This window comes from Pleurodeles waltl, chromosome 4_2 (genome assembly GCF_031143425.1).
Source record: "Pleurodeles waltl isolate 20211129_DDA chromosome 4_2, aPleWal1.hap1.20221129, whole genome shotgun sequence".
NCBI classification, from domain to species: Eukaryota; Metazoa; Chordata; class Amphibia; order Caudata; family Salamandridae; genus Pleurodeles; species Pleurodeles waltl.
Genome location: NC_090443.1, coordinates 818,376,055 through 818,402,150, shown reverse-complemented (window position 1 = coordinate 818,402,150; position 26,096 = coordinate 818,376,055). Strand labels below are relative to the sequence as shown.

The window sequence follows — 26,096 nt, the reverse complement described above, 5'->3', positions numbered from 1 at the left end:
GCCGTTTATAAACTATTTTTTGCTTTCAAATTAAAACGCTCTTATCTAAGATTTTTATTTTAAAACCAGTTTTGTCTTTATCTTTATTTTTGGAACTGTGCCTATTGGTGTTTTCACATGATTTTTGGTTGCTTCAGTCATGGTTTTTCACACTGTATTTTTACACAAACAATGCTTTTACATGCACAACGGCGTCTACTGTGCGCAAATTACTTTTCTGCAAACATTGGGTTTTGAAGTAAAGGGGTGGAGCAGGAATTTACACGTCACCTTTCTGTGGCAGCAAGCCTTTTGTCTTTTTCAAGCATACTTTATTGTGAAGCATTCAGACCTCTTTGTACTTGTTGTATGGGTGCTACAGGATGGAGATCAATCAATCAATCAATCAGGGAATTTGTAAAGCACACTATTCACCTGTGAGGGTCTCAAGGCGCTGAGGGGGGGGGGCTGCTACTGCTCGAACAGCCATGTCTTTAGATGTCTCCTGTAGGTAAGGAGGTCCTTGGTCTGACGCAGGTGGGTGGGAAGAGTGTTCCACGTGTAGGCGGTGTTGGGTTGCGAGAACGATCTGCCGCCGGTGGTTGTTCTGCGGATGGCGAGGGCAGGTCGGCAGAGCGAAGTTGTCGGGTAGTGGTGTAGAAGGAGAGCAGTCTGTTGAGGTATTCTGGTCCGGTGTTGTGCAGTGCTTTGTGAGCATAGGTGAGGAGTGATTCTCTTGTTGTCGGGGAACCAATGTAGGTCTCTCAGGTGGGCTGTGATGTGGCAGTGGCAGGGGATGTCCAGGATGAGGCGTGCGAAGGCGTTCTGGATGCGTTGCAGTCTTTTCTTGAGTTTGCCCATAGTTCCTGCATAGAGGGCACTGCCGTAGTCCAGTTTGCTGCTTACGAGGACTTTGTTGTTCTTCTGGTTTCAGTGGGGATCCATTTGTAGATCTTCCAAAGCATGCGTAGGGTGTTGAAGCAGGAGTAGGAGATGCCGTTGACTTGCTGGGTCATAGATAGTGAAGAGTCCAGGATGAATCCCAGGTTGCGTGCATGGTCGGTGGGAGTCGGTGCGGTTCCCAGTGTGGCAGGCCACCAGGAGTCGTCCCATGCGGAGGAGGTGGAGCCGAAGATGAGGACCTCAGTCTTGTTGGAATTAAGTTTCAGCCAGCTGTTCTTCATCCGTTCGGCGATGGCCTTTATTCCTTCGTGGAGGTTGGTCTTGGCATTGTCCTTGGTGAGGGAGAGGATCAGCTGGGTGTCATCGGCGTATGAGATGATGTTGAGGTTGTGAGATCGGGTGATGTTAGCGTGCAGAGCCATGTAGACGTTGAAGAGGGTAGGGCTGAGGGACGAACCCTGGGGTACACCGCAGATGATTTTGGAGGCTTCAGAGCAGAATGGAGGGAAGCAGACTCTAGAGTTGTGCCAGTGAGAAAGGAGGTGATCCGGTCCAGGGCTCTGTCACAGATTCCTGGGTCATAGACGCGTGTGCGTAGGGTGGTGGCAGACGGTGTTGAACGCAGCTGAGAGGTCCAGGAGGATGAAGGCCACGGCTTCGCCATTGTCTAGTATGGTTCTGATGTCATCGGTGGCGGCAATGAGGGCGGTTTCGGTGCTGTGGTTGCTGCGGAATCTGGATTGGGATGGCTCCATAGTGTTGTTCTCTTCGAGGAAACGGGTCATTTGTTGACAATTTTCTCTATGACTTTTGCCGGGAAGGGGAGCAGGGAGATGGGCTGGAAGTTCTTGAGGCCCTTTGGGTCCGCCTTGGGTTTCTTAAGGATGGCATTCGTCTTGGCATGCTTCCAGCTCTCCGGGAAGGTGGTGGACTCTAAGGAACTGTTGATGATCTTCTGGAGTTGGAGTGCGATGACAGAGCTTGCTTTGTTGAAGATGTGGTGAGGGCAGGGGTCGGTGGTGACTCAGAGTGGATGGTGTTCATGATTTAGATGGTGTTGTTGTTGTTGATGTAGGTCCAGGAGAGCAGGAGGCTGGTGGGTGGTGAGTCTGTGGTGATAGTGGTTGACGTGGGGGGTGTAGGAAGTTGGCTCTGTATATACTATCTCAAAGTGAGAGATAGTGTGCACAGAGTCCAAGGGTTCTCCTTAGAGGTTGATAGTGGCAAAATTAGATACTTCTAATGCTCTATCTTGTGGTAGTGTGGTCAAGCAGTAGGCTTTTCAGAGGGTAGTGTTAAGCATTTGTTGTACACACACAGGCAATAAATGAGGAACACACACTCAAAGACTTAACTCCAGGCCAATAGTTTTTATATAGAAAAATATATTTTCTCAATTTATTTTAGAACCACAAGATTCAGGATTTGAGGTAAGTACATAAAATACAAGGTACTTCACAAGTAAGTACAGAACTTTGATTCAAAGCAGTAGTACACACAGTTTCAGTTAAAATGGCAATAGGCTATTTTAAAAGTGGACACTGCAAACATCAACAGTTCCTGGGGGAGGTAAGTTTGGTTAAGTTTCTCAGGTAAGTAAAGCACTTACACAGTCAGTCTCCTGGGCGTAGGCAGCCCACCGATGGGGGTTCAAGTCAACCCCAAAGTCACCACACTAGCAACACAGGGCCGGTCAGGTGCAGCGCTCAAAGGAGGGCCCAATAGGCGCCTATGGGGAACAGGGGTGCTCATGTTCCAGTCTGCTAGCAGGTAAGTGTCTGCGTCCTTGGGAAGCAGACTAGGGGGGTTTTGTAGAGCACTTGGGGGGGGGGGGGGGGGCACGGGGGGTACAAACAGGCACACAAAACACATCCTCAGCAGCACAGGGGCAGCCGAGTGCAGTGTGCTAAGTAGGTGTCGGGTTTGCTATTGAAAGCAATGGAGGGACCCGGGGGTCACTTAAGCGATGCAGGCAGGGCACAGGGGGGCTTCTCTGGGCTAGGAAGAGGGCCGCCTGCTGGTCAGTTCTGCACTGGAAGGTGGTTCCTCTCGGTCCTGGGAGTTGCGGGTGCAGTGCTTGGCCCAAACGCTGGGTTCCTTGTTGCCAGGCAGGCGCGGTCAGGGGGATCCTCCGGATCCTCTCTGCAGGCATCGCTGTGGAGGTGCAGGGGGGTCAACTCAGATTACTCATGTTGTCGTAGTCGCCTGGAAGTTCTCTCTGCGGTGATACTTCTCTGGAGCTCGAGCCGGGGACGTCGGGTGCAGAGCGAGAAGTCTCATGCTTCTGGGGGGAAGAGAGAGTTCTTTGGAAGTTGCTAAAAAATTGCAAAGTTGTTGCTGTTTTTTAACAGTACCGCTGTTCTCAGGAGTTTCTTGGTCCTTCGGCTTCACGGCAGTCCTCTGAGTCCTCAGAGGTCGCTGGTCCCTGTTGGATGCGTCGCTGTGCAGGTTCTTTAAGTCTGGAGACAGGCCGGTAGGGCTGGGCCAAGTCAGTTGGTATCTCCGTCATCTCTGCGGGGCTTTCAGGTCAGCAGTCCTTTTTCAAAAGGCCAGGGCACTCGCATGAAATAAGATAAGACTCTGTGCAGTTAGGTTCTTGGTCTTCGGAGAATCAATATTTAATCCAAACAGAGTTAAAGTTCAGTGTCTTTATTCTTGTGCGAGGTTTTCATACATGTTCATCACATCAGAAAGATTCCATATGTGGTCATCACAACAACATCCAACAGCCAACACGTGTTTCGTCTCCGAGAAATTAATCTCATTGACTTCCTCAGGGCAAAGTATAAGTAAGGTGTTAACATGAATAAATGGCTTATCCAAATCAAGTAAAACTCTTCAAGATAATGTACGATCAATAGAGAAAGAGTAGTGGGAATCACGTGGCGGGGGCAAAACACTATTATCCCCCAGTCTTCGTGAGGGAGTACTCGTAAGTCAGCACGTATGGATCCAAAATCTTTTACGGTGCGATCTATAAACAAAACAGTTCTTTTGGGTAAATTCTTGTGTTGGGGGCGCTGTGTCTTGCTCCCCGATAATTAAGCTGGCGTGTATGTAGAGAAAAAGGACATGTAAGCCCTCTGTCTCATCTAGAAGTATAAGGTATAGAAGAGACACAGAGTAAGGTCTCAGGAGTGTGCGTGAAACTCCTCAGCAGTCCTTCTTTCTTCGGGTTGCAGGAATCTGATTTCCTGGGTTCAGGGTCGCCCTAAATACTAAATTTAGGGGTGTGTTTAGGTCTGGTGGGCAGTAGCCAATGGCTACTGCCCTGGAGAGTGGCTACACCCTTTTGTGCCTCCTTCCTGAGGGGAGGGGGGGACATCCCTATTGGGGGAATCCTCCAATCTCAAGACAGAGGATTTCTAAAGGCAGGAGTCACCTCAGCTCGGAGCACCCTAGGGGCTGTCCCGACTAGTGGATGACTCCTCTTTGTTTTTCTCATTATCTCCTCCAGCCTTGCCGCCAAAAGTGGGGGCAGTGGCCGGAGGGGCGGGCATCTCCACTAGCTGGGATGCTGTAACAAAAGGCATGAGCCTTTGAGGCTCACCGCCAGGTGTTACAGTTCCTGCAGGGGGAGGTGAGAAGCACCTCCACCCAGTACAGGCTTTGTTCCTGGCCACAGAGTGACAAAGGCACTCACCCCATGTGGCCAGAAACTCGTCTGGTTGCGACAGGCTTTCAGAAACTGGTCAGCCTAGCACTAGGAGTCAGACTGGTATTAAGGGGGCATCACTAAGATGCCTTCTGGGTGTATTTTACAATAAATCCCACACTGGCATCATTGTGCATTTCTTGTGCAGAGAAGTTTGATGCCAAGCTTCCCAGATTTCAGTGTAGCCATTATGGAACTGTGAAGGTCGTGTTTGACAAACTCCCAGACCATATACTGCTTATGGCTACCCTGCACTTACAATGTCTAATGTTTTGCTTAGACACTGTAGGTCCCCAGGGTGGCATAAGACATGCTGCAGCCCTTAGAGACCTTCCCTGGCAACAGGGCCCTTGTTACCAGAGGTACCATTTTCAAAGGACTTATCTGTGTGCCAGGGCTGTGCCAATTGTGGGAACAAAGGTACAGTTTAGGGAAAGAACACTGCTGCTGGGGCCTGGTTAGCAGGGTCCCAGCGCACTTTCAAGTCATAACTGGCAGCAACAAAAGGCAAAAAGTCAGGGGGTAACCATGCCAAGGAAGGCATTTCCTTACAGGGGGTCTGAGTACTGAAGCGGTCATGGATGTCTGCAATCTTGCAGGAGAAGAAGGTGGCTAGGGAGTCACAGAGGTCTTGTGATGGCTGGATGTCATTGGCGTCGAAGCCGAGGTTGGAGAGCTCCTAGTGGCTGTGTGCACTGTTGTCGTTGTGTTATTTGAAGGCGGTTCTCTTGGCGGTTCGGATGAGTTGGTGGTGTCTGCGGCTGGCGTTCTTGAAGGCTGTGTGGTTGTCCAGTGTCTGCTCTTTTCGAGTCTTCTGCATGTTTGCTTAGATTCTTGGAGGTCGGCGGTGTACCAGAAGGCCTTTCTGTCTGTTGGAAGGATGTTTGATCCGGCGTGTTGGCACTGTCGTCGATCCACTGCCTGAGGTTGCGGGCTGCTGTGTCAGTGTCGGTGGTGTTGATGGGTGGGTTCCGGGAGAGGGTAGTGATCAGCTGGTCTTCGGTGACCTTGTTCCATCTGCGGTGGGGAATCCGTTGCGGGTGATGGTCTATTGTGGTTTTCTTGAAGGAGAAGTGGATGCAGCGGTGGTCGGTCCAGTGGAGTTTGGTGGTGTGGCTGAAGGTGCCGTGTTTACCGGCGGAGAAAATGGGGTCGAGCATGTGTCCTGCGGAGTGGGTAGGAGTTGTGACTAGCTGTTTGAGGCCGAGTTTGGAGGGGTTGTCGAGCAGGGTGGTAAAGTTGTTGTCGTTGGTGTTCTCAAGGTTGAAGTTCAGGTCCCCAAGGTGTATATAGTCTGTGGATGCAAGGGCGTGTGTGCTGATGACATCTGTGATGGAGTTGCTGAACTGCTGTTGGGGGCCAGGGTGGTCTGTAAAAGAAGGTCCCTCTGAGGGTGGTGTTTGGGTCGGTATGGATCTGGAAGTGCAGGTGTTTGGTGGTGCCGAGGGTGTCGTCGGTGCTGGTCGTGATCCTGAGGGTGTTCTTGTGGACGATAGTGATGCGTCCTCCTGGTTTGCTGGAGCGGTCCCTGTGAGTGATCTTGTAGCTGTCCGGGATGGCTATGGCTATGTCAGCGCTGAGGAGGGATTCATCCAGGTCTCAGTCAGGAAGGCGACGTCTGGGGAAGTTGAGTCGAGAAGATTCCAAAGTTCGACGGCATGTTTGTGGACAGAGCAGGTGTTGAGTAGGATTCATCTGAGATGGTTGTGTCCTGCCTTGGTGGGTGGGTCATTGGTGTGGAGGCTGGTGAAGGTGCACTTCCGGCAGGAGAAGGGTCTGCGTGTGAGCTGCAGGGTGGCTTGATGGCAGGTGGGTGAGAGACCAGTGCTGATGGCGTGGAGGGTGGTGGTGTCGTAGCGAAGACGGGTGTGGCGGCAGTGGGGGGCGAGAACCAGGGGTTCTGGTGCTGGGCGTGGTCCAGGCGCAGACGGGCTTGCCTTCGGCCACCATTAGGTGGGGAGTGGGGGGGCGAGCTGGGAGGCGGAGGCGAAAATAGATCAAAAAAGGGGGCGGGCCGCAGGGGCAGCAGCGGCGGGAGTGGCGCGAGAGAGAGGAGGGGGCGGGGCTGCAGGGGCAGCAGCAGCAGGGGAGAGAAAGAAGGGGAGAGCGAGAGTGAGAGAGCAGAGTTGAGGGAAAAGCGAAGAAAGAGTGGAAAGCAAAAAGTCAAAAGGAGCCCGGAGGGAGGCGAATGGCAAAAGGGGCACAAGGGGGCAGACACGGAAGAGAGAGCACACAGAGAGTGAAGCAGAGAAAAGGAGGAGAGAGGCAGAAGGTAACCTAGTAGGAAAGAAGAGCTCTCCCACTAGACACCAGGCATGAGGCGCAGGCAGAAGCCTGCGGGTGGAGTAGGGCATCGAACTCCTGACAGGGGTCAGGAGTTCAGAGGAATGAGGGCTCTACTTAGAGGTGGAGCTACGGGAGGCAGAGCAGTTCACTGACCAGGTGAACTGCTGTGATGTGATGTGACAAGGTTGAGCAATTAAAGGCTGTGTCTGGTTAGGAGTCTGGATTTCTATATGGGACAGTCAGTCAGTTTGTATTAGTCAGTTTTTTGTAAAGCGGGGCTACTCACCCGTGAGGGTCTCAAGGAGCTGGGGGGGATTGGAGAGGCCTCATCCGAAGAGCCACTTCTTGAGGTTCTTCCTGAAGATGGTGAGTAACGGGCTTTGTCTGAGGTGCAGACGGAGGTTGTTCCAGCTCTTTGCTGCAATATAGGTGAAGGACTGTCTTCCAGCAATGGTTTTCGGATGCGAGGGGTGATGGCCAGGGCGATCTGGGCAGAGCGGAGGGTTCTGGCGGAGGTGTGGAAGTAGACACGGTGGTTCAGGTATGCTGGTCCTACGTTGTGTATGGCCTCATAAGTGTGGGTGAGTAGCTTGAAGGTGATTTGGTTCTCGACCAGTAGCCAGTGGAGGATTCTCAGGTGTTAGATCTGTTCTTGGTGTGGGAGTTCCAGAATGAGTCTGGCGGCGGCGTTCTGGATGAGTTGTAGTTTTTTGATGTTTCTAGTTGAGGTGCCGGCATAGAGGGCATTGCCGTAGTCGAGCTTGCTTGTGACTAAGGCGGGGGTGAGTGTCCTGCGACAGTCAGCTGGGATACATCTGAAAATCTTCCGAAGTTTGTGGAGTGTGTGCCAGCAGGAGGAGGCGACTGAGTATACCTGGTGGGTCGTGAATAGGGAGGACGATGCCTCGGTTGCAGGCATGCTCATTCGATGCTGGGTGTGGGAGAGGGGCGCTGAGGGATGTGGACCACCAGGAGTCATCCCAAGCTGAGGTGGCGTTTCTGAAGATGATGAGTTCAGTTTTGTCGGAGTGGAGCTTGAGGCAGCTTTCTCTCATCCAGGTGGCGACGGCTTCCATTCCCGAGTGGAAGTTCCTTTTGGGAGTGTCTTCGGTGAGGGAAATGATGAGTTGTGTGTCATCGGCATATGACACAATGTTCGTACCATGGCTTCTGACAATGGCTGTGAGAGGGGCCATGTATACGTTGAACAGTGAAGGGCTCAGTGAGGATCCTTGGGGGATTCTGCAGTTGACTGCTATGGGTCTGGATATGTAGGGCAGAAGTCTGACCCTCTGCGTCCTCCCGGAAAGGAAGGAGTGGATCCATTCCAGGGCTCTTCCACCGATTCCGGTGTGCAGGGTACTGTGGGAGACCGTATCGAAAGCTGCTGAGAGGTTGAGGAGTATGAGCGCTGCAGTGTGGCTGTGGTCTAGGAGTAATCGGATGTCATCGGTGGCTGCCAGGAGAGCTGTCTCTGTGCTTTGGTTGCTGTGGAAGCTGGACTGGGAGCTGTCCAGGGAGTTGTTGGCCTTGATGAAATTCAGTAGTTGTACGTTGATTGCTTTCTCCAGTACTTTGGCGTGGTAGGGTAGCAGCAAGATGGGCCAGAAATTCTTTAGTTCTGATGGGTTGGCCAAAGGTTTCTTCAGGAGAGGGCGTATTTTGGCGTGTTTCCAGTCCTCTAGAAAGGTGTTTATTGTGTTTCGGAGCTCCAGTGCGATGGATGCGCTGGCTCTGATGTATATCTGGTGTGAGCAGGGGTGCTGTTCATGATACGGACTGTTTCCTCTGTTGAGAGTGTGGACAGCTGTGGATGGTCTGGCTGGGTTCGGTGGGGGGGGAGGGAAGAGACTCGTCACAGGTTCCGGTGCCAGGATTTTCTGGGAGGAAGCTGTCGCAGATGTCCTGGATCTTGCAGTGGAAAAAGGTGGTGAGTTTGTCGGAGAGGTCCTGTGATGAGGGGATGCTGGTGGCTTCGAAGAGGAGAGGGGGTCTGTGAACTCAGTAATGACTGAAGATTTCCTTAGAGTTGTGTGAGGAGGAGTTGATGCGCTCCCGGGGTGCGTCTTTCCTAGCTTTCTTGATTTTTTGGCAGTGGGCGGCTCTGAATGAGACGATGTCTTTGCTGGTTTGGCTGTTCCTCTATTTTTTTCTCTACACGTCCGCGGCTACACTTTGATTCTTGGAGTTCGGTGGTGAACCAGCTGATTTCTTAGGTACACCTTTGGCCGATGTCAGCTGGAGGAGGGCTAGAGTGTCGGGGCCTTTGGTGATCCATGCGTTGAGATTGCGCACTGCTGTGTTGGCATCATCTGAGGGAGGAATTTGGCAAGCAATGAGGTTAGATGCTTCTTGGTGATTTCGTTACAATTCCTGTAGAGGCCCTGGGGGTGCTGGTGCGGTGATTGTGAAGTGTATGCAGCAGTGGTCGGTCCAGTCTGGGGTGGAGATGGTCTCAATAGTGATCTGGTTGCTTGAGGTGAAGATGGGGTCCAGTGTGTGTCCTGCGATGTGTGTTGGTGCGGAGACCAGCTGTCCGAGGCCGAGGGTGGCGAGGTTGTTGAGTAGAGCGGTAGTGTTTGGATCAGTGCAGTCCTTGAGGTGGAAATTCAGGTCGCCGAGGAGGAGATAGTCATCTGATGCCAGGGCCTGGGGGTAGCAATGTCTACAACGTCGTCTATGAAAGCTGGGAGGGGGCCGGGTGGCTGTACACCAGGGTGCCGCAGATGGAGGAGTTGTGGTTGGAGTGGACAAGGAAATTAAGATGATCCATGGTGGTCCACTGTTCTTCTGGGATGGCCTTGACACGTAGTGAGGACTTGTGTATGATGGCAAGCCATCAGCCTGGCGGGGTGGGCCGGTCCATCCATAGGATGCTGTATCCGTCAGGAATGGCGATGGTGATGTCTGGTCTCGAGGTGGGGTTGGTCCAGGTCTCGGTAAGGAAGGCAATGTCCGGTCGGGCAGTGTCGATCAAATCCCAGAGTTCGGTGGCGTGCTTGTGGAGGTAGCGGATGTTCAGGAGCAAGCAGTTGATGGTGTTGTGGAGGCTGTTGGTATCTCTGTGTGCGGAGACTACCTTCAGCTTGTTGAGGCTGGCGCTGAAGTTGCAGTTCCTGCACATGAAAGGTCCGTGGGTGTCCTTGGGGAGATGATGCAGCAGTTTCTGAGACGTCCGGTGTCGAGGTGGCGGAGGGTCTCGGCGTTGTAACGGATGCAGGTCAGGGGGTAGTTTAAAGGAAATCCAGGGTTCCTGACACTGGGTGCAGTCCGGGTGCGAATGGGCGCAGACGTGCTTGCTTTTGGTGAGCCTTTGGCACGCCAGCGGTGCTGCTGTGCTGTGACCGCCATTAAAAAGGGGAGGGGGACGGTCAGCTGGGAGGGCGGGAAAAGGAGCTTTGCGGGGAGACCAGGGGAGCCAGAGGAAATGAAGGGAGAAAGGAAAAGGAAAACAAGTGAAAAAGAAGATGAAAAACGAGTTAAAAAAGGCAGAAAAAACAAGAGTGAAAGAGCGACAGAGAGAAATACTTGTGATGGCCACTACACCACCAGGGATGAGGTGCGGGGATAAGCCTGCGGGTGGAAGAGGACCTCGAACTGAGAGTCAGGAGACCAGTAACAAAGATTTTATCAAGTAACCGTAGAAAGGGATGTAAGCAAACAAGAAAGTCGTAACTGTTGTGAAATCCATATGTTTACCAGTAAAAAACAGTTATTTGACTTTAAAGCCTTTAAACTATTTGATGTACATTATTTTAAAATGAAAAGTTAAATTACTAGTCATACAATACTTTTACAGCAAATGCAACATTTCTCCTAAATTAAACACCTAAGGCTATATTGTATGTCATTTTAGGGGTTTAAATTAAATCCCCAGTTCCTCTCGTGTGTAATCACGGGAGTTTTTACTGTTAAAGGCTGAGGTCACAGGTAAACAGTTGTTATTTCAGCCTGAACCCACGTACAGCAAGCTTCAAGCACTGCTCGCATACTTAAGCTTTTGTAAATTCAGTGCATAGTTTACAGCGGTAGGTGTATAAAATCTGTCATCTTATTGTGTTAAGCATAACTTGTCCCGACACTAATTTTTCAGGCTGTTCAATACTCTAGTGATGCAGTAGCACACAGAATGTTATAGTGCTGATGACTTGCATTAAAGCATTTGTCTTTCTGTCTGTGCGTTAAAAAGCCTTAGAATGTGTCCATAAATATATTCTGAGGATAAGCAGTGTGTAGTAATTGTATAGCTCTTCAATCCCAGGCGGCACAGCATCCAGGATAATGTTTCTTTCCCGTGCTTTTTAAACATTACGTCCCTCAACCCCACGCTATCCTCTTCTTGGGGTGTCTGTTGTGTACACAGGTGCTCCCTCTTTATGTGTCTGTGGCCTGCTCTCCCTTTCTTTCTCTCTTTCTCACACACTCTCTCTACTCCTCTGTCTGGAGTTCACTTATCAGTTTGTGCACAAAGTACCTATCAATCTCTATCTTCCATTCTATCTATTCTGTGCATCTATCATCCTTAGCTATTCACGATGCCACATAATTCCACCTCATAAATACACACCACACAATTCCATTCCACAACTAACAATACCAATACAACCCACATGATTCCACTCTAAACCACATACATCCACTCGAATCCAATTTCTAGTATTAATTCCCATAGGGATTTTGAACAGGTCCACAGCCCGAACCAGTGGACAGAATTACACCAAATGTGTCAGAAAGGTATCTCATGGTCCAGAAAGCACCCTTTTTGTTATTTGGTGTAAATCTGTTTAGTAGTTTTTGAAGTTAAATGATAATCCAAATGCAATGACTCCAGGAACCCTCCCGATCTCGTGCTGAGATTGAAGTTAAAAGATAATCCAAATGCGATGGCTCCAGGAACCCTCCCGATCTCGTGATGAGATTTGATTGGCTGACAACACCTTAACAAGGTGTTGGCAGTCATGATGGGACTCAGCTTCAGCAGAGTCCCAGAAAAAATAGAAAAGAAATTACAAAATGAGCCAAAGTAGAATCACCATGAGCTGACAACTCCCACCAAGCAAAAGCAAACAAAGTGTGCTTTCCTCCTGCGGATAGAAAGTGGAGGTTTCATCTATTTCCCTGCACGCAAATATGCGTGAGGGGAAGACAGATGAAAACATTGCTCCCAGCAAGTGAATTTCTATGTTTTTTTAATGTTTAAAATATGAGCCTAACTATAACACCCCGTTAACCTTTGTTTTTAATCAGTGAAAATATACAAAACATAGGACAGGACAGCTATTGCTGATGAAGAAGTAAGACTAAAAGCTTAGTCCTACTTTTATGTCTGGCCTGTTCTGGTTTTTGCTTCTCAAAATATGGTCACCCTAGAGAGATGGTCCTGCAAAATGCAGGGAGTACTTTAAAACTTGAATATTTGTGGGTGTTGTATTTAAAGAGTCCGACCACAAAAAAAAAAACAGTGGCAGGAAAAAAAAGCAAATCTACATATGAAGATTTCCGCCAGTCATACTCATGCAGATTGTTCAAGATGGTGTGTAATCTGTGGTGTAACAAGAACAACTGCATAGATTTCTATGTGTAGCCTAGAGACTTTTGTCAACATTTATGGTAATTGTGGAGATTTATATTAACCCATCAGCTGGGAATGTTAGAGATAGAGAAACGCCACAAACAATATAAGATTACATATACTTATATATACATATACTGATAATCGTTTTCAAACATGTTACTAATTTGGGGACACACTCCTACTCCAAAACGAGTTCTCTGTTTTTTTTTTTTTTTTTTTAGAAGGAAGGGAGCCACTACATGACCAGAGGTAATGCTTGCCTGAACGAGCGAAAAAACGAAACGTTATATACCTGAATGTGGCGCAACACAATTTAAAACCAATTCATAGTTTCCAATGTGAATGACAGCTTTTAAAAGAAACAACTGATGGTGTAAGTCTGTCCTTGTATTTTACTGACGGGATTTGAAATTTAGAGGATAAGAATCGGGAATTTGCTATCATGGTGCAGTATATGAAATTATAGTCTCATACATTTTATAAAGATTAACTAAATCTCTGGCACATGTCCTTTTCTGCACTATCTACACGTAATAGAACAAGGAAAGCCAATACTCCGACAAGATAATTGCCAAATCTCAGCTCTTCTAATTTTCCCATACCAACTTACTTGATATGAACAGGGAAATCAATGCACCTCTAAACCATCTGTCATTTTTTGAAAAGTGCTATCTTAACGCTCACGTGAGCTCTTGACATGGAATAAAACAGCTTACCATGTTCTTGTTATCTTGCCTATTAATGCAGACTGTTGAACCCTTGATGACTATATGTGTGATTTCGTGGAAATATGAAAAACTGTTCCATTCATCAATGGATCTCTTTCTTTCATCCTTTTTTCTGTTTTTATTTTCAGATTTTCTTCTTTTGTGTTTGAGTTTTTCTTTCTCATTTGGTAAAACCTAAACGAAGGATTTGAAGGAAAAAAGAAAAAAAAAGAAGAAGTTGTGGAATGCCAGTGATCCTTGTAAGAACAATTGACAGCTGTTCAACAAATAAGCTATTTAGTTCAGGACACCAGGTAGACTACTTAAACATGCCCAACGTAATACTCTCCCAATGACATCTAGTGAAGCGGAAAAGCTTACACAACTAGGCAAAACTGACACACGCACACTCTTAAATTGACCCCCTTTCAACAGTGATAAAATTTAAAACATGGGCACTAGGCATGAACTTTTCCAGGACAAGTATACCTACAGGCAATGGAATCACAATGTACCCCCAAACCCCAACAGTACCTTAGATCAAAGATATCACATAAGAATTTAAGCACAGTATATTTTTAGCAGGTTCTCATCAGTAAAAAATAATTTCATTCACATACATTAAGTACAATAGAAGGTGGGTACCAAGTTTACCCTAGCATGACATGGCCTGGCAGCATAGCAGTCAGGTCATAATCTCTCCAGCTCCCGGCAGGCCTATTCCTCAAACCCTATTAATTCTGCCTAATCCTTCATGATCCTGACCCACTCAAAGACAATAAGACCCTCACTACAGCCATTGTGTGCCTGGAGGACATTACAAGTAGCACTCCCTGTGGTTTACGGGGAAAACTACGGGACTCTGAGAATCACACAGGCTGCACAGGGTCCTGGAGTCAAAACTGTCCGGTGAGCAGAGGTGTCAGTCAGAGCAGCATTCCATGGCGCAATGAGGAAATGTGCTACCGCCCTGGTGTAAGCCATTTACCCGGAGATCGCGGTGATGGGGCCTGGCTGCACGGGGCTAAAGCAGCCTTGTCGGAAGACGCCTGGCACCATGGTAGGACCGAGGGGGGGCTTGACGGTCGTGGTCTTCAGCCTCTACACCCGAGCCCTGCTGTGGCTGCTCTGCCATGGCCTGAGAGTCTCACAGACTGGCGGAAAGAGCCAAGATCTCTCTCAGCTCCCATCAGCCAGGATGGCCCCCAGTTTCTGGGAAAATCAGCACCCTGCATAGAACTGCTCTCCCTGACAAACAGGAGGCAGGTCCGTGGCCATGCTGGCTGCGGAGCACTGGGTGGTGGCCCCTGCTGAGTTTGTCTGCAGAGGGTCCAGAGGTTTTGAGAGTTCCTGCAGGGGGCGAGATCGGTCCCTCTGGGCCCCCAAGAAGATTTGCTAGCCATATCAAAGAGGAGGTGAGCTAATCAAGCGGCGCATTTCCCACTTATGTATAGAAGAGAGGTCTGTTGTCAGGAGCCCCCAACTCAGAGTACCCACCTCAAGGAGTGTGGAGGACCAGGAAGAAGAGGGGGCGTCTCCCCCATACATGCAGAGGGGCAACACCATTACTGGCCTAAACGTAGGCGCTAGCTGTGTGCTGCACCTGGTGACATTCATCATTCACAGACACTGTGGGGGCCCCGGATCATGATACTCTGTGTGAGGAGGCCTGTTGTTCACAGCACTGTATGGAAGCCTGATGTTCCTTGGAGTGGGGACAAAGGGGACACCCTCCTACAGAACTTACATGCATCCCTAGGACCAAGCCAGCAGGTTACAAAGACACGGAGAACCCTGCTCTTAGGTGGCCATCCCCTGCTCCAACAACTAGATGAAATCGCAGTGGTTGGCTGGCCCATGGCTTGATAGACTTGATCAGGACACACTGCTTGGCGGCAAGGTCACTACAGGTAGAAAGTCAAAAGGCTCCTGTGCCCCCTGTGAGGCAGGGGACTCCTCAGGAAGGAGGGTGCTGTGCAGTTAGAGCGTGGACCCAGGAAGTGGCCTTATCTTTGACTGCACAAGAGGTGAACGCTATGACTCCGAGGCCTGGGAAAAATGAGGCCTTGTTGGGTTTCAGTGGAGGTTGCTATATAGGCTGCATGAGCCGATTATTGTTGAAACCATGGGCAAGGACGAAACGGCCCACACTTATGCTTCTAATACAATCACTCAATATACTACCCCATGCCATCCTACTCAAAGGATTACACACCAGACGGGTGTAATGAAGGAGGGCGACCCGTCTGAGGATTCTGCAGAGCCCTCAAGGGAGGAACTATTTGCAGCCATTCAGGGTTCCCGGTCAGCACTTGAGCACGAAATACAGACAGTGTCTCTTGATGTGAACCTCTCACTTACAGACCTGAAGAAGGTGGCTGACAAGGTCACGACTGCTGAAACCAACACTGCTGATCTCCAGGGGAAAATTAAGGTCCTCAAGAGGCAGATGAAGATGGAAACTGCGGAGCTGGTACAACAAGCTGACGATGCAGAGGGAAGCTCTTGAAGTAGAAACATCAGGGTCTTGGGATTCCCAGAGAAAGTGGAAGAGAAATCCACAAAACTGTTCTTGGAAACCTGGACACAGTCTGAGCTGAAGGCCTGGGGCCTTTCCGAGCAGTTTGGAGTGGAGAGGGCGCATAGAGCACTTGTGCCTTTCCTGCCCCTGGGGGCACCAGCGAGGGACATCATAGCTAAACTGCTCAATTACTGGGACAGGGACTGCATCCTTCGAGCGGCCAGGGAGCCAATCAGTCTCCCGCTTTGGTAACAATACCATAGTCATATACCCGAACTAAACAAAGCAGGTCCAGGAGTAGGGCAAAACATTTACGAGAGTCAGGCAGAAATTATGCTCCCTGCAACTGAGGTACATGTTACTATATTCTGCCAAACTAAAGGTTATATTCCTGGACAAGGCACACTTTTTTAATAGCCAGGAAGAGGTTTGGGAGTAGCTTGAATTGTAGAACGTTGCTTCGAGGACAGGGGGCAGCAACAAACAATTCTGTAGGGCCCAGACCCGGGGTGGAGCCCCACAACGTCTAGCAGACAGGGAAAATCTGAACCTTTCTCCCCTGGGTACCCAGAGAGTAATGATTGGGGAGGATAGAACCATGTTCCTGAACACTATGTCCTTGCAGATGGGGGAGAAAGAGGATCATCCACAGCTGCCTCAGACGATTGCAGGGGAGAAGCTTCCATTCCCTACAGCGACGACTAGACACCCCTGAAGTGGCACATAGCAGTGACTGAAGGCCTGTGTTCTCTTTTCTGTTATGGTGGGGAAAGGGGGTTTTGAGGGAGGAGACTAGCTGACCACCTGAGGAGTTATGGTGGATTCAGACTAAGTTAAGACAAAAGGAGTGACTGCAATGTCATAAAGGCTTGATTTATGTGGCAGTTGAGTGTGAGTATTTCAGGCCGAGATCCCCTACAGCAAACCCCTATATTCATAGCACAGTTGAGATGCATGACGCTACATGGCCTGAGTGATTTGTTTGGGAAAGGTCAACCAAATGCCTTATGAATGGCCTACGGCTGGCCAGGAGCTTAGTTCTTTTCAGGAGTTAGCTGGTCCCCGCTGGATAGGCTGGGTGGTGGTGCAGGTCCTAGGACATAGATCAGGTTGGCATCTATTGGACGATGGTTATTCTTTATTTGCCCAAGGGTGGATTCATGGGGTTGAGTTGGTTTTATTGTTTGAGTTGTTTTGTTCAACAGCAGATGACAGATATCATGGCACGACTCGGGGGGAGAGCTAAGAGGGGAAGAATTACACCTTGTTGCTTCAAGACAATGATGCAAGGTGAACTGTGAATTTTAACTTGGAAAGTCATGGGAGTGGGTACATATGTGAAAGGCTACAGAGTTCTCACATTCCCGAACCGGAACAGGACTGACATAGCGTGTTTGTAGGAAACCCAGCTTACCAATGTTGGTGCCCAACAATTGGCCAAAAAAATGGCGAGGTCAACTATACAACTCACTGTACTCTCGTATGCCAGGGGAACTTTGATCTGGGTGGCCCATGGCATCCTGTTCTCCCCCAAATTATTCTGAGGCCAACTTGGGGGAGGTTTTTCCTGCTGTAGGGCAAGTTAGATGGCACTATACACTTATGCCCCGAACACCGGTGATCCATGTTTTTTTCACGCTATGCAAGTCTTACTGATACAAGATCTGGGCCCCTCAACAATATGGCTGGGCGACTTTAATTGTGTATTAGATCCCATTTTGGATAGGACATCCCAGAGGGACAGTACAAAATCTAACATGACGCAGGCACCCCGTGGGGTAACACACAACCTTGGGCTCCTAGATGTTTGGAGACTGCAACACCCCCACTCAAACTGCATTTACTTGCCACTCACTAACCCAAAATACCCACGGTCGTCAGGGCAGGGTCTTGACTTCCTGGTGCCCCTGACTAGATGATGTAGTGGTTATGTATCTGGCAAGATTCCTCAATGACCACTCCCCAATCTGTTGTAAGATGACATAGGAGGAGGCGGGGACCCACAACGTTGCAGATGTCGTTTGGCCTTTTTGGACGGGATCACAGGATAAACGGAAACAAATTGAGTCTCCACGACTCTTAGTCCATAGAATGGGAGGTCCTAAAGCTGTAGTGAGGGGCACATGTTTGACTCTAACCAATGGGGTACGCAGGCAAATGGAATCAGAACTCCTTAGAGAGGAGGATGAACTCACGCAAACACAGTCTGCAGCCCCTAATCAGCACGAGGCACAGGAAAGGGAATGTCACATATGCTGCCAAATCGCTGACATTTGTGACCAGCCAGATTGATACACTTTATGCCAATTCAGACAAAGATTACACTGGGAAGGGGATAAATTGGGCAAATGATTGGCCTGGATACTGTGTAAAGAAGCAGCCGCTCATCTTGTAGCACATCTAAAGACACCTGAGAGCAAGAGGGTTACCTACAGAGCGAAAACAGCACAAATATTCAATCAGCACCTACAGGGAGTGTACGCAGCTGACTCCGGTGTAGAGGCTCAGAGATATGCTAGATTCCTGGAAGTGTTGGACATTCATAAACTTACTCCTCTCACTGCCGAAGCTCTAGAACCCCCCCTCCCCCAAACCAGAAAGAGCTTTCAAAGCTCCAAGTGGTGACGGTTTCCCGTCTGAGTTCTACCAGACATTCTCAGCTCCACTGACACAGAGGCTCCTGGAGGTATTCCTGGGGGCCACTGATAAGGGAGTTCTGCCTCTGGCAATAAGGAAGGTGGAGATTTGCATGCTTCTGAAGCCGAGAGGGTCACAGGATGACTCAGCCACATACAGGCTCATCACAATACTCAATACAGATACAAAGATACTTTGCAAGCTGCTCGCATCACGCTTGATTTCCTATGTGACCCAACTGGTGCATGAAGACCAGTGTGGATTCATTCCTGAGTGCAATACTGTCATGAACCTTAGACAGCTCACTTATGTAATGCACAAGGTCTGGGACATTGACGAAAAGATGGCACTAGTTGCGATTGACTTGGAAAAAGCGTTAGACACCATGGACTGGGGCTACTTGCTTCAAGTTCTTCAGGTCATGGGGTTCGGCCCTCAGTTCTGCGGCTGGATATGCCTTTTAAACTCTAAGCCAAGAGCAATGGTTAGGGGGGTGGTGCTCGCTCCGAGGCGGGGCACTGGGAGCGGCACAAGACAGGGTTGCCCACTGTCACCACTCCTATTCGCACTTGCAATGGACCCATTAGCAATTTGGTCACACAAGCAGATACATGCCTGGGGCATTCAACTGGAGGAAACCCGACATATAATCTTGCATTATGCAGACAATGCTTTGTTCTTTAGGGCCCTTTGGTATCTGTACCACTACTACTTCAGATGTTGCAGAGTTTTGGGAATCTCTCTGGACTGAGTCTTAAGAGATGCAAGTCCTTGTTAATTCCACTTGCTTTGTTGTCAGGGATGCTGGAAAGGAAATTGCCGCCCCTGGACCTGCATTGGGAAATGGCTAATTTCAGAAACTGGGCATCAGAGCAGCGCACAAAGTGGCTAGCCAGCTTAGCCTAAATTTTGAAAGGGTCATAAATGGCCTCCAATCCTCCATCTTATTCTGTAACACCCTGCCCCTCTCACTGATGGGTCGCTTAGCCATCTCTAAGATGGTGCTACTTCCCAGATGTTTGTACGTGCTGCAAAATTCGCTATGCCCGATTCCAGTGTGGATATTCAAACAATTAGACTCCTTGTGAGTGCCCTACTACGTGTGGGTAAGCGATGAGGGGTAACCCTATCGACTTTCAAAATGACATACGCTGAGGTGGGACTAGAAACCTTGTTTCTGGCTTGTATTAATACATGGCGCACCTACAACATGCAGCCTGCTGGCTGGATCCCGAGGATAACTGGGAGAACCGCCTGTTGGCAGGTAGAGTAGTGGCTGAGCACCTACCTAAAATTTCTTATGGACCACAAACTGTCCTGCAGATAGTGGCCTCCATCTGGCATCGTTTTGTCTGAAAAGATTTAAAAAGAGCCACTTTCTATCGGGAACTACTAGTTTGTATAGTGAAACCCATCTAACAACTGATGGAGGAAGTGTCCTTTTAAAATTGGAATATGAGCATCTGTGGCACACTCGATGACCTATATTCCGGGGAAACCTTTATATCCTTTGAGGAAGCATGCACCACTTTCACATTAGGTAAGTGCCATTTTTACATTACGCAGGTCTGGTCTACATAGCTAAAGGAACCTGGCCCACGTTCCTGATGACCCTTGGTACAACACACACTGGGAATCCTCCTATCTTGTCGGGGCAAGACCACATTATTATACAAGGCCAAGAGGTGATCGACTTCCATGATCCGGGCTGCCTGGTATCGTGACTTGGAAGGGTGATTAGGGAAAGTGGACTGGACATGTATCAACTCCCTCACCCACTCAGTCTCCTGCAACGTCTGATCCAAGTTAATCAATTTAATCCACTATAATTTCCTGCACTGGTTTTACGTCACTCCCAGAGACATCCATAGGCTGTCCGCCTAATGTTCTGACAGTTGTTCTAAGCGTGGGGATGATGATGTGGGATTCTTGCACTTTGTGTGGGAATGTCAGGAGGTGTGTAAGTACTGGGAATTACAACAGAGTCTATCGTTATGGGGAAGGACAGGGCACAGAGGACATCTCAAAATATGAGGAATGAACAATATGCGCCGGGGGAGCTGTTGGTCAATTAGGGACAAACAGAACATGCATGCAGGCTCTCCATCACCCCAGAGCCCAAAGGAACACAAATCCTACAGGCAATCACTCAGACACATCAGAAAAAAATTGACACCATCTCCATTGAGGTCAATCTGCTTCATGCTGACCTTCACAAAATTAGTGAACTGACCAAGGACTCAAAACCACTGTGAAGGAAATTAGAACTGACACAACAGAGACACAACTGCAACCCTCTGCGCTGACTGATACGAAGCAAAAGCTTGAGGCCCATCTGGACAAGGAGGGCAGACCTCGCCACAATAATCTGCAATCTGTTTAGTTCCCTGAACGTGCCGAGGGTGGGAAACCTGGGACAATCTACAGACCTGGATCAAAACCTCTCCATGCCACCTCCCAGGTTTGTCTCCTCCATTCATAATCGAGTGAGTGCACAAGGCGATGGTGCCTCCTCCACTGCCTGGTGCACCCCCTAGGGCGATGACTGCCAAAATACTCAACTATCGAGACAGGGACTGTGTACTCCGGACAGTGTGTCAGGCAGGAACCCTTATCTTCGACAGTAGCACTATCAGGATCTTTCCGGATTACACGCAGAACGTCCAGAAAGTAACAGAAATCCTACATAGAGGCCAAACAAAAACTCAGACATGGGCCTCCACTACGTGTTGCACTACCAGGCAAAACTGCAGGTGCTCCACGAATGACGAGCACACTTCTTCACTGACCCTGAGGATGTTTTGGACAGGTTAGAGGTGTTTGATGAACCCAGACCGCAGGCGAACTCTGCCCGGGATATGGGTGCCCAAGGGAAAGACAAAGGCCCATCAGGGAGGGAGAATCCAAACTTGCACTCCCCCATCCCAGGCGCACCAGAGGATGGTAAACTTGACATAGTTAGCCAAGTAGAATCTGCTACTTGACGGAGCACAGACTGTTCTGCCAGGGACCCACTGTCCAAGGCTTCCTCCCTGGGAGCAGCATGCCCGGAATCCTGAGAGGTGGAAGTGGGGGTAACACTTGAATATTGCCCCACAGCCTCAAATGGGGCAAAAAGGCTAGACAGATTAAGATATAGGACCCCAGCACCCAGATCCTGGGTCCCTGGAAAACGAACTGGCAAACATAGCCTGTGTATTCTCAAACCCAAATATATTTATTACAACTTAAGATTGCCCAGTTGTTGGTGCACCACTCTTATAAACACTAGCTCAGTGTGGGCTTTGAGGACAAAGTCTGCAGGTGAGCTGGGATTGCCCCTACCTCCCTTTGAACCTGGTGGGAGGCCCTGAACTATTCGAGGTCCACTTACTATACTGCTGGGGAGAAAGTGTCTGGATAGAGCAGTCCTGCTGACAGTAGTGATATTGCTTACCTGTCTTCGACACTATGTTATTACTGTTCCCAGGTTTCCTTCTTGATTGTGTTCACACGTAGCCTGTAAGCCAATTTTGGCCAATTTGAGAGTATACGGGGAGATAAGTGTGTTCTCGGGGGGGAGAAAGATCCTGGATACAGTTATGGCATCTTATTTTTTTTTTACACTTTATCATGGCGTGACACGGACAAGGCAGACGCAGCACACAGGCACCGATACACATGGAGTTGGTTCCACACAACTGACTTGCTACTCGAGAGGGCCCTAGGGCCACTAATGATGTCCAGGACACTATTAGCGATCTCAAGGACAAGATGATACAGTTCCTGAAGTGGAATGTCAGAAGCCTCAACAACTACACCAAGTGTTATAGGCTACACACATTCTCACAAAGATGTCCAGCCAATATTGTGTTTCTACAGGAAATGCACCTAATGGACACTGAGATACAAAATCTACACAAGAAGTGGAGAAGGAAAGTCTTTAGGGCCATATACTCGTCCTAAGACAAAGTGGTGCTAAGATGAGTTGCCTCGGTTGTTCCCTTTCAGCATCGCTCAATGAGTGCAGACATCGAGTGTCGTTATATATTAGTTAGTGACTCAGTAGATGGAGCGGACATCTCCTTACAGAATAACTACACTCCAAACGTTGATGGTAAGATGTATTTCCACACAAATTGAGCTGGCTGAAGCAGAAACACGGATATGGGGGAGAGACTCAGCTGTATGACAGGTGAGGACCAAGATCGGCACTTGACCAGACACCATACCAGATCAGCAATGGCCGTCTATCTAGAGCAGGTTACCCTTGATATAGGCTGTGTGGACAATAGCACACTCAGAGGTTCAAGAATATTCCTTCCATTCCACTGTCCAAAATGCATTTAGCAGGTTGGATAGATTCTTGATAATGGCGAGGTTAGCCCCCAAGACAGACTTGATAGAGTACTTATGTTGTTGAATCAATCACCCATCCTCATGACAGATTGGCGGAAGGGACAGAAGTGTCTATCTGGCACCTCTCGGCACAGGCACTTCAGGACCTAGGTTTAAGACTCAACATAAGCTCAGCTATCAGCACCTACATGAGCATAACTGGACCATGACAGAGACCAGGGCAAACAAATGGGATGCTCTGAAAGTGGTAATTAATGGAGACTGCATGAGCATGATCTACAGACGCAAGGGCTACTGGAAACTCAAGCTTAACCGTGCTGAGGAGGTGGTGATGTGGCTTCAGGCCAAACGACCTGACATACCGCAGAATGGTGATACACAAATGAAAGCTCAGAGTAGAGTGGGGGGACATGTGGGAGGCCCTGGAAAGATTAGTGACATGGGAACCTAGACAGACATTATAGGGATGTTGATAGCCCAGTCAAAATGCTTGTGTTGCTACTGAAGTGGGAGCATCCCTTCCCCCACAATACTATCAATAACCCAAACAGTCAATGGGTCAACACCTAGATGGCCATTAACACCCCCTTATTCCAATTATCTGAAAACACTGTTAGCCAAAACCACCAAAGTCCCAAGGGAACATGTCGCAGACTACTTAAACACTATAACTATGCCCAGACTCAGAGACACTGTGGCTGAGGTAAAACAACCCCTCACAAAGACAGAAATTTTGGAGGCTCTATAGACCATGCCAGCAGGCAAAACTCCTAGCTTAGATGGCCTTTCACCTGAATTTTACCATGCTTCTGTGTGGACCTCACGGAAAAGCTCCTTGAGGTCTTTGAGAAGTTATAGTGCCAAGGCAGCTACCTGATTCAATGAGGAAAGCCATGGTCTTGATGATGCTAAAACAAGTCAGAGAGCCTAGTGACCTAGGCTCCTACAGAACCTTCTTGGGAAACACTGATAGCAAGATACCGGCCAAGACTTTCATGAACAGACTAAACAGGGTGATGGCTCACCTGATCCACTCTGATCAGTGTGGAGATATCCAAGGCTACAATACCCAGATTAATTTGTGTAGACTACATCATGTCATGACCATGAGGGCAGGCTCAAAATAAAAGGCTGCCTTAGTGGCTCTAGACACCGAAAAAGCTTTTGATACCCTGGACTGGGATTGTATGCAGGCAGTGCTGTGAACATGGGATTTGGACCAAAGTTCCGGGGCTGGATCAAACTGCTCTATACCAACACGGTTGCCATAGGTAAATTCAGGAACTATAGATCAGAGTAATTGAATATAGAGAGAGGCACAAAACAAAGCTACCCACACTCGTCTCTGCTGTTTGCCCTAGCAGTGGAACCTTTGGCCCTCTGACTCTGAGAACACATGTAGGAATGCGGGATTAAAGTGGGGACCACAAAACATGTGGTCTCGATGTACGTGGGCGACACTACTATATTTTTCCTGCTTGGTGGAGACGCTCCCCGCCCCTTTCCGTGAGCTCAAATCATTGAGAAACCTGACTGGCCTACGACTTAATGAACGTAAAACTGTATTATTCCCTCCAGCGCCATATGCCAGACTGCCTGCTGAGGAACTGTTGAGGTACAATTGGAGTGGGAAACAGACAAGTTCGCTACCTGGGAATCCAAATACAACATAGTCCGAACCGCCAATATACAATAACATGAGCAGAGTATTTGAGAAATTGGAGACATTGGTCAAATTTTGGAATAAACTCTTTTCAGCTGTCATGGGCACTGATACTGGCAAAAAAATATTTTCTTCCCCCTTGCCTGTACACATTGCAGAACACCATACACTACATTCCACACAAGACTTTTACGGCACTGAACAGACTGTTGATTTCACTGGTGTGGGCTGGTAACAAGAGTAGGGTATGCCTGGTACAGATCAAGAAGGATAAAGCAGAAGATGGCCTGGGGCTCCCAGACCTTGAGCTATACTATTTAGCAGCACACCTCCAGCTTGTGGCACATTGGTGTGAGGTTGGGGATAACTGGGAAAAGACACTGTTGAGAGATATGGTGGAGGTGGAAAAGCTGCCCTGCTACCTGATGCCAGGGTCCCACCAAACCAGCAGGCTCCTGATGATAGTCTCTGTTAGAAATGGAGATCTCTAGTTGGCAGGGGTATGCATCCAGTCCAAGTAGGGACCACCACTCAAGTCAGGATAAGTCTGATACACACTAAGGGGAGGAGCCAAGATGGCGGCCGGGACGGTCGCTTGATCCGAGCGCTCCGTTCCCGGCCACTTCGGGATATCCTGGCAGGCGCCCCCCCAGCGGCCTGACAGGGACGGCCGGGACGGCGGCGCGGCTGGGGGAGACCGGGGCATTCAGCTCGCGCTGCGAGCGCGCTCCGGACCCCGCGGGGCGAGTCTGGGACTCGTCGGCCCGCGCCGAGAGAGGTGAGAGGCGGGGGGAGCTGCGGCTGCGGGCCCGGTCGCGATTTCACCGGGCGCGGCCGCTGCCTGCCTCCCCGCCTGCTTGAGATTGGGAGAGCAGGGGAGGCGCGTCCGGCGGAGGATTGTGCAGTCTTGCACTGCCGGGCGCCCTGGGACTCCGTCTTCAGGAGCTTGGGCGCCATCTTTGATCTCGGCGTCCGGCGCGGAGAAGGGCGGCAGAGGAGCAGTGAGGAGGCCCGGCGGGGCAGACGCGGAGCGGCGGCGGCTCAGCAGGCAGCGGGGAGTCCAGGACCAGAAACTTGGTGTATCTGAATAAAAAAAAAAAAAAAAAAGAATTAAAATATTAATAAGGCGAGGAGGGCGCCCACGAGTAGGGGAACACCAAACTTCGCGGAGGGGGTAAACCTAGGGAGCGGCCCCCCCCCCTCACTCCACCGCTCCACCCACGCAACTGGGCAAGACAGAAGCGCACTGCGTGCTCCTGGGAGCACAGCTTATCCACCACAGGCAGAATGGACGGCTGGGCTGGACTGTAGATGCGTGGACTGTTCTGGACTTTCTAGCAGTGGGTCCCTGCCACAAGGGTTCCTAGCTGCACAAGGCATATTCGCAGCACCCCGCGAGCGCCCCAACCCGGGACCTTTCCCGTGCCTCGGCACCTCACCCAGCCGTCCAGCAATTCTCCCCTTTATTTGAGGGAAACCTCTGACACCAAGCCCCGCCGCCACACAAGAAGAAACAAGCGCTCTTCCCCAAGGACAGTATCCCCTACACATTTCGACACGCCTGGCGGACAGCCCCATGGGAACGCTGAGTTAGACCTTTGAACTTATCAATGACTGCAGTATTTGTCACTGAACACACAGGCCAAAATTAGCCGAATCAGGACTGGATGCTTCTTTGCTCTACTGTCTAATCGCAAGCACATCAGTGCGAAACCCCTGCGGATTGGGAGGCACCCCCCTGACAGCCAAAATGGCCGGGAGAGCCAAGTCAATCAAGAACCCAGATCGAACAACCCAAGCGATAACGCCAACAGATCAACAACTTGGCCCAT

General features: G+C 49.5%; 1 protein-coding gene across 3 annotated transcripts in view; it reads right to left on the bottom strand.

Annotated features, from left to right (window-relative positions):
- Positions 1 to 26,096, bottom strand: part of JAK1 (Janus kinase 1) — a 481,031-nt gene that overhangs the window by 262,622 nt on the left and 192,313 nt on the right. For all 3 annotated transcript variants that reach the window (XM_069232503.1, XM_069232505.1, XM_069232504.1), the window contains exon 7: positions 13,115 to 13,300. In XM_069232503.1, the coding sequence (XP_069088604.1) occupies positions 13,115 to 13,300 (186 nt within the window). The remainder of the gene's footprint in view (positions 1 to 13,114; positions 13,301 to 26,096) is intronic.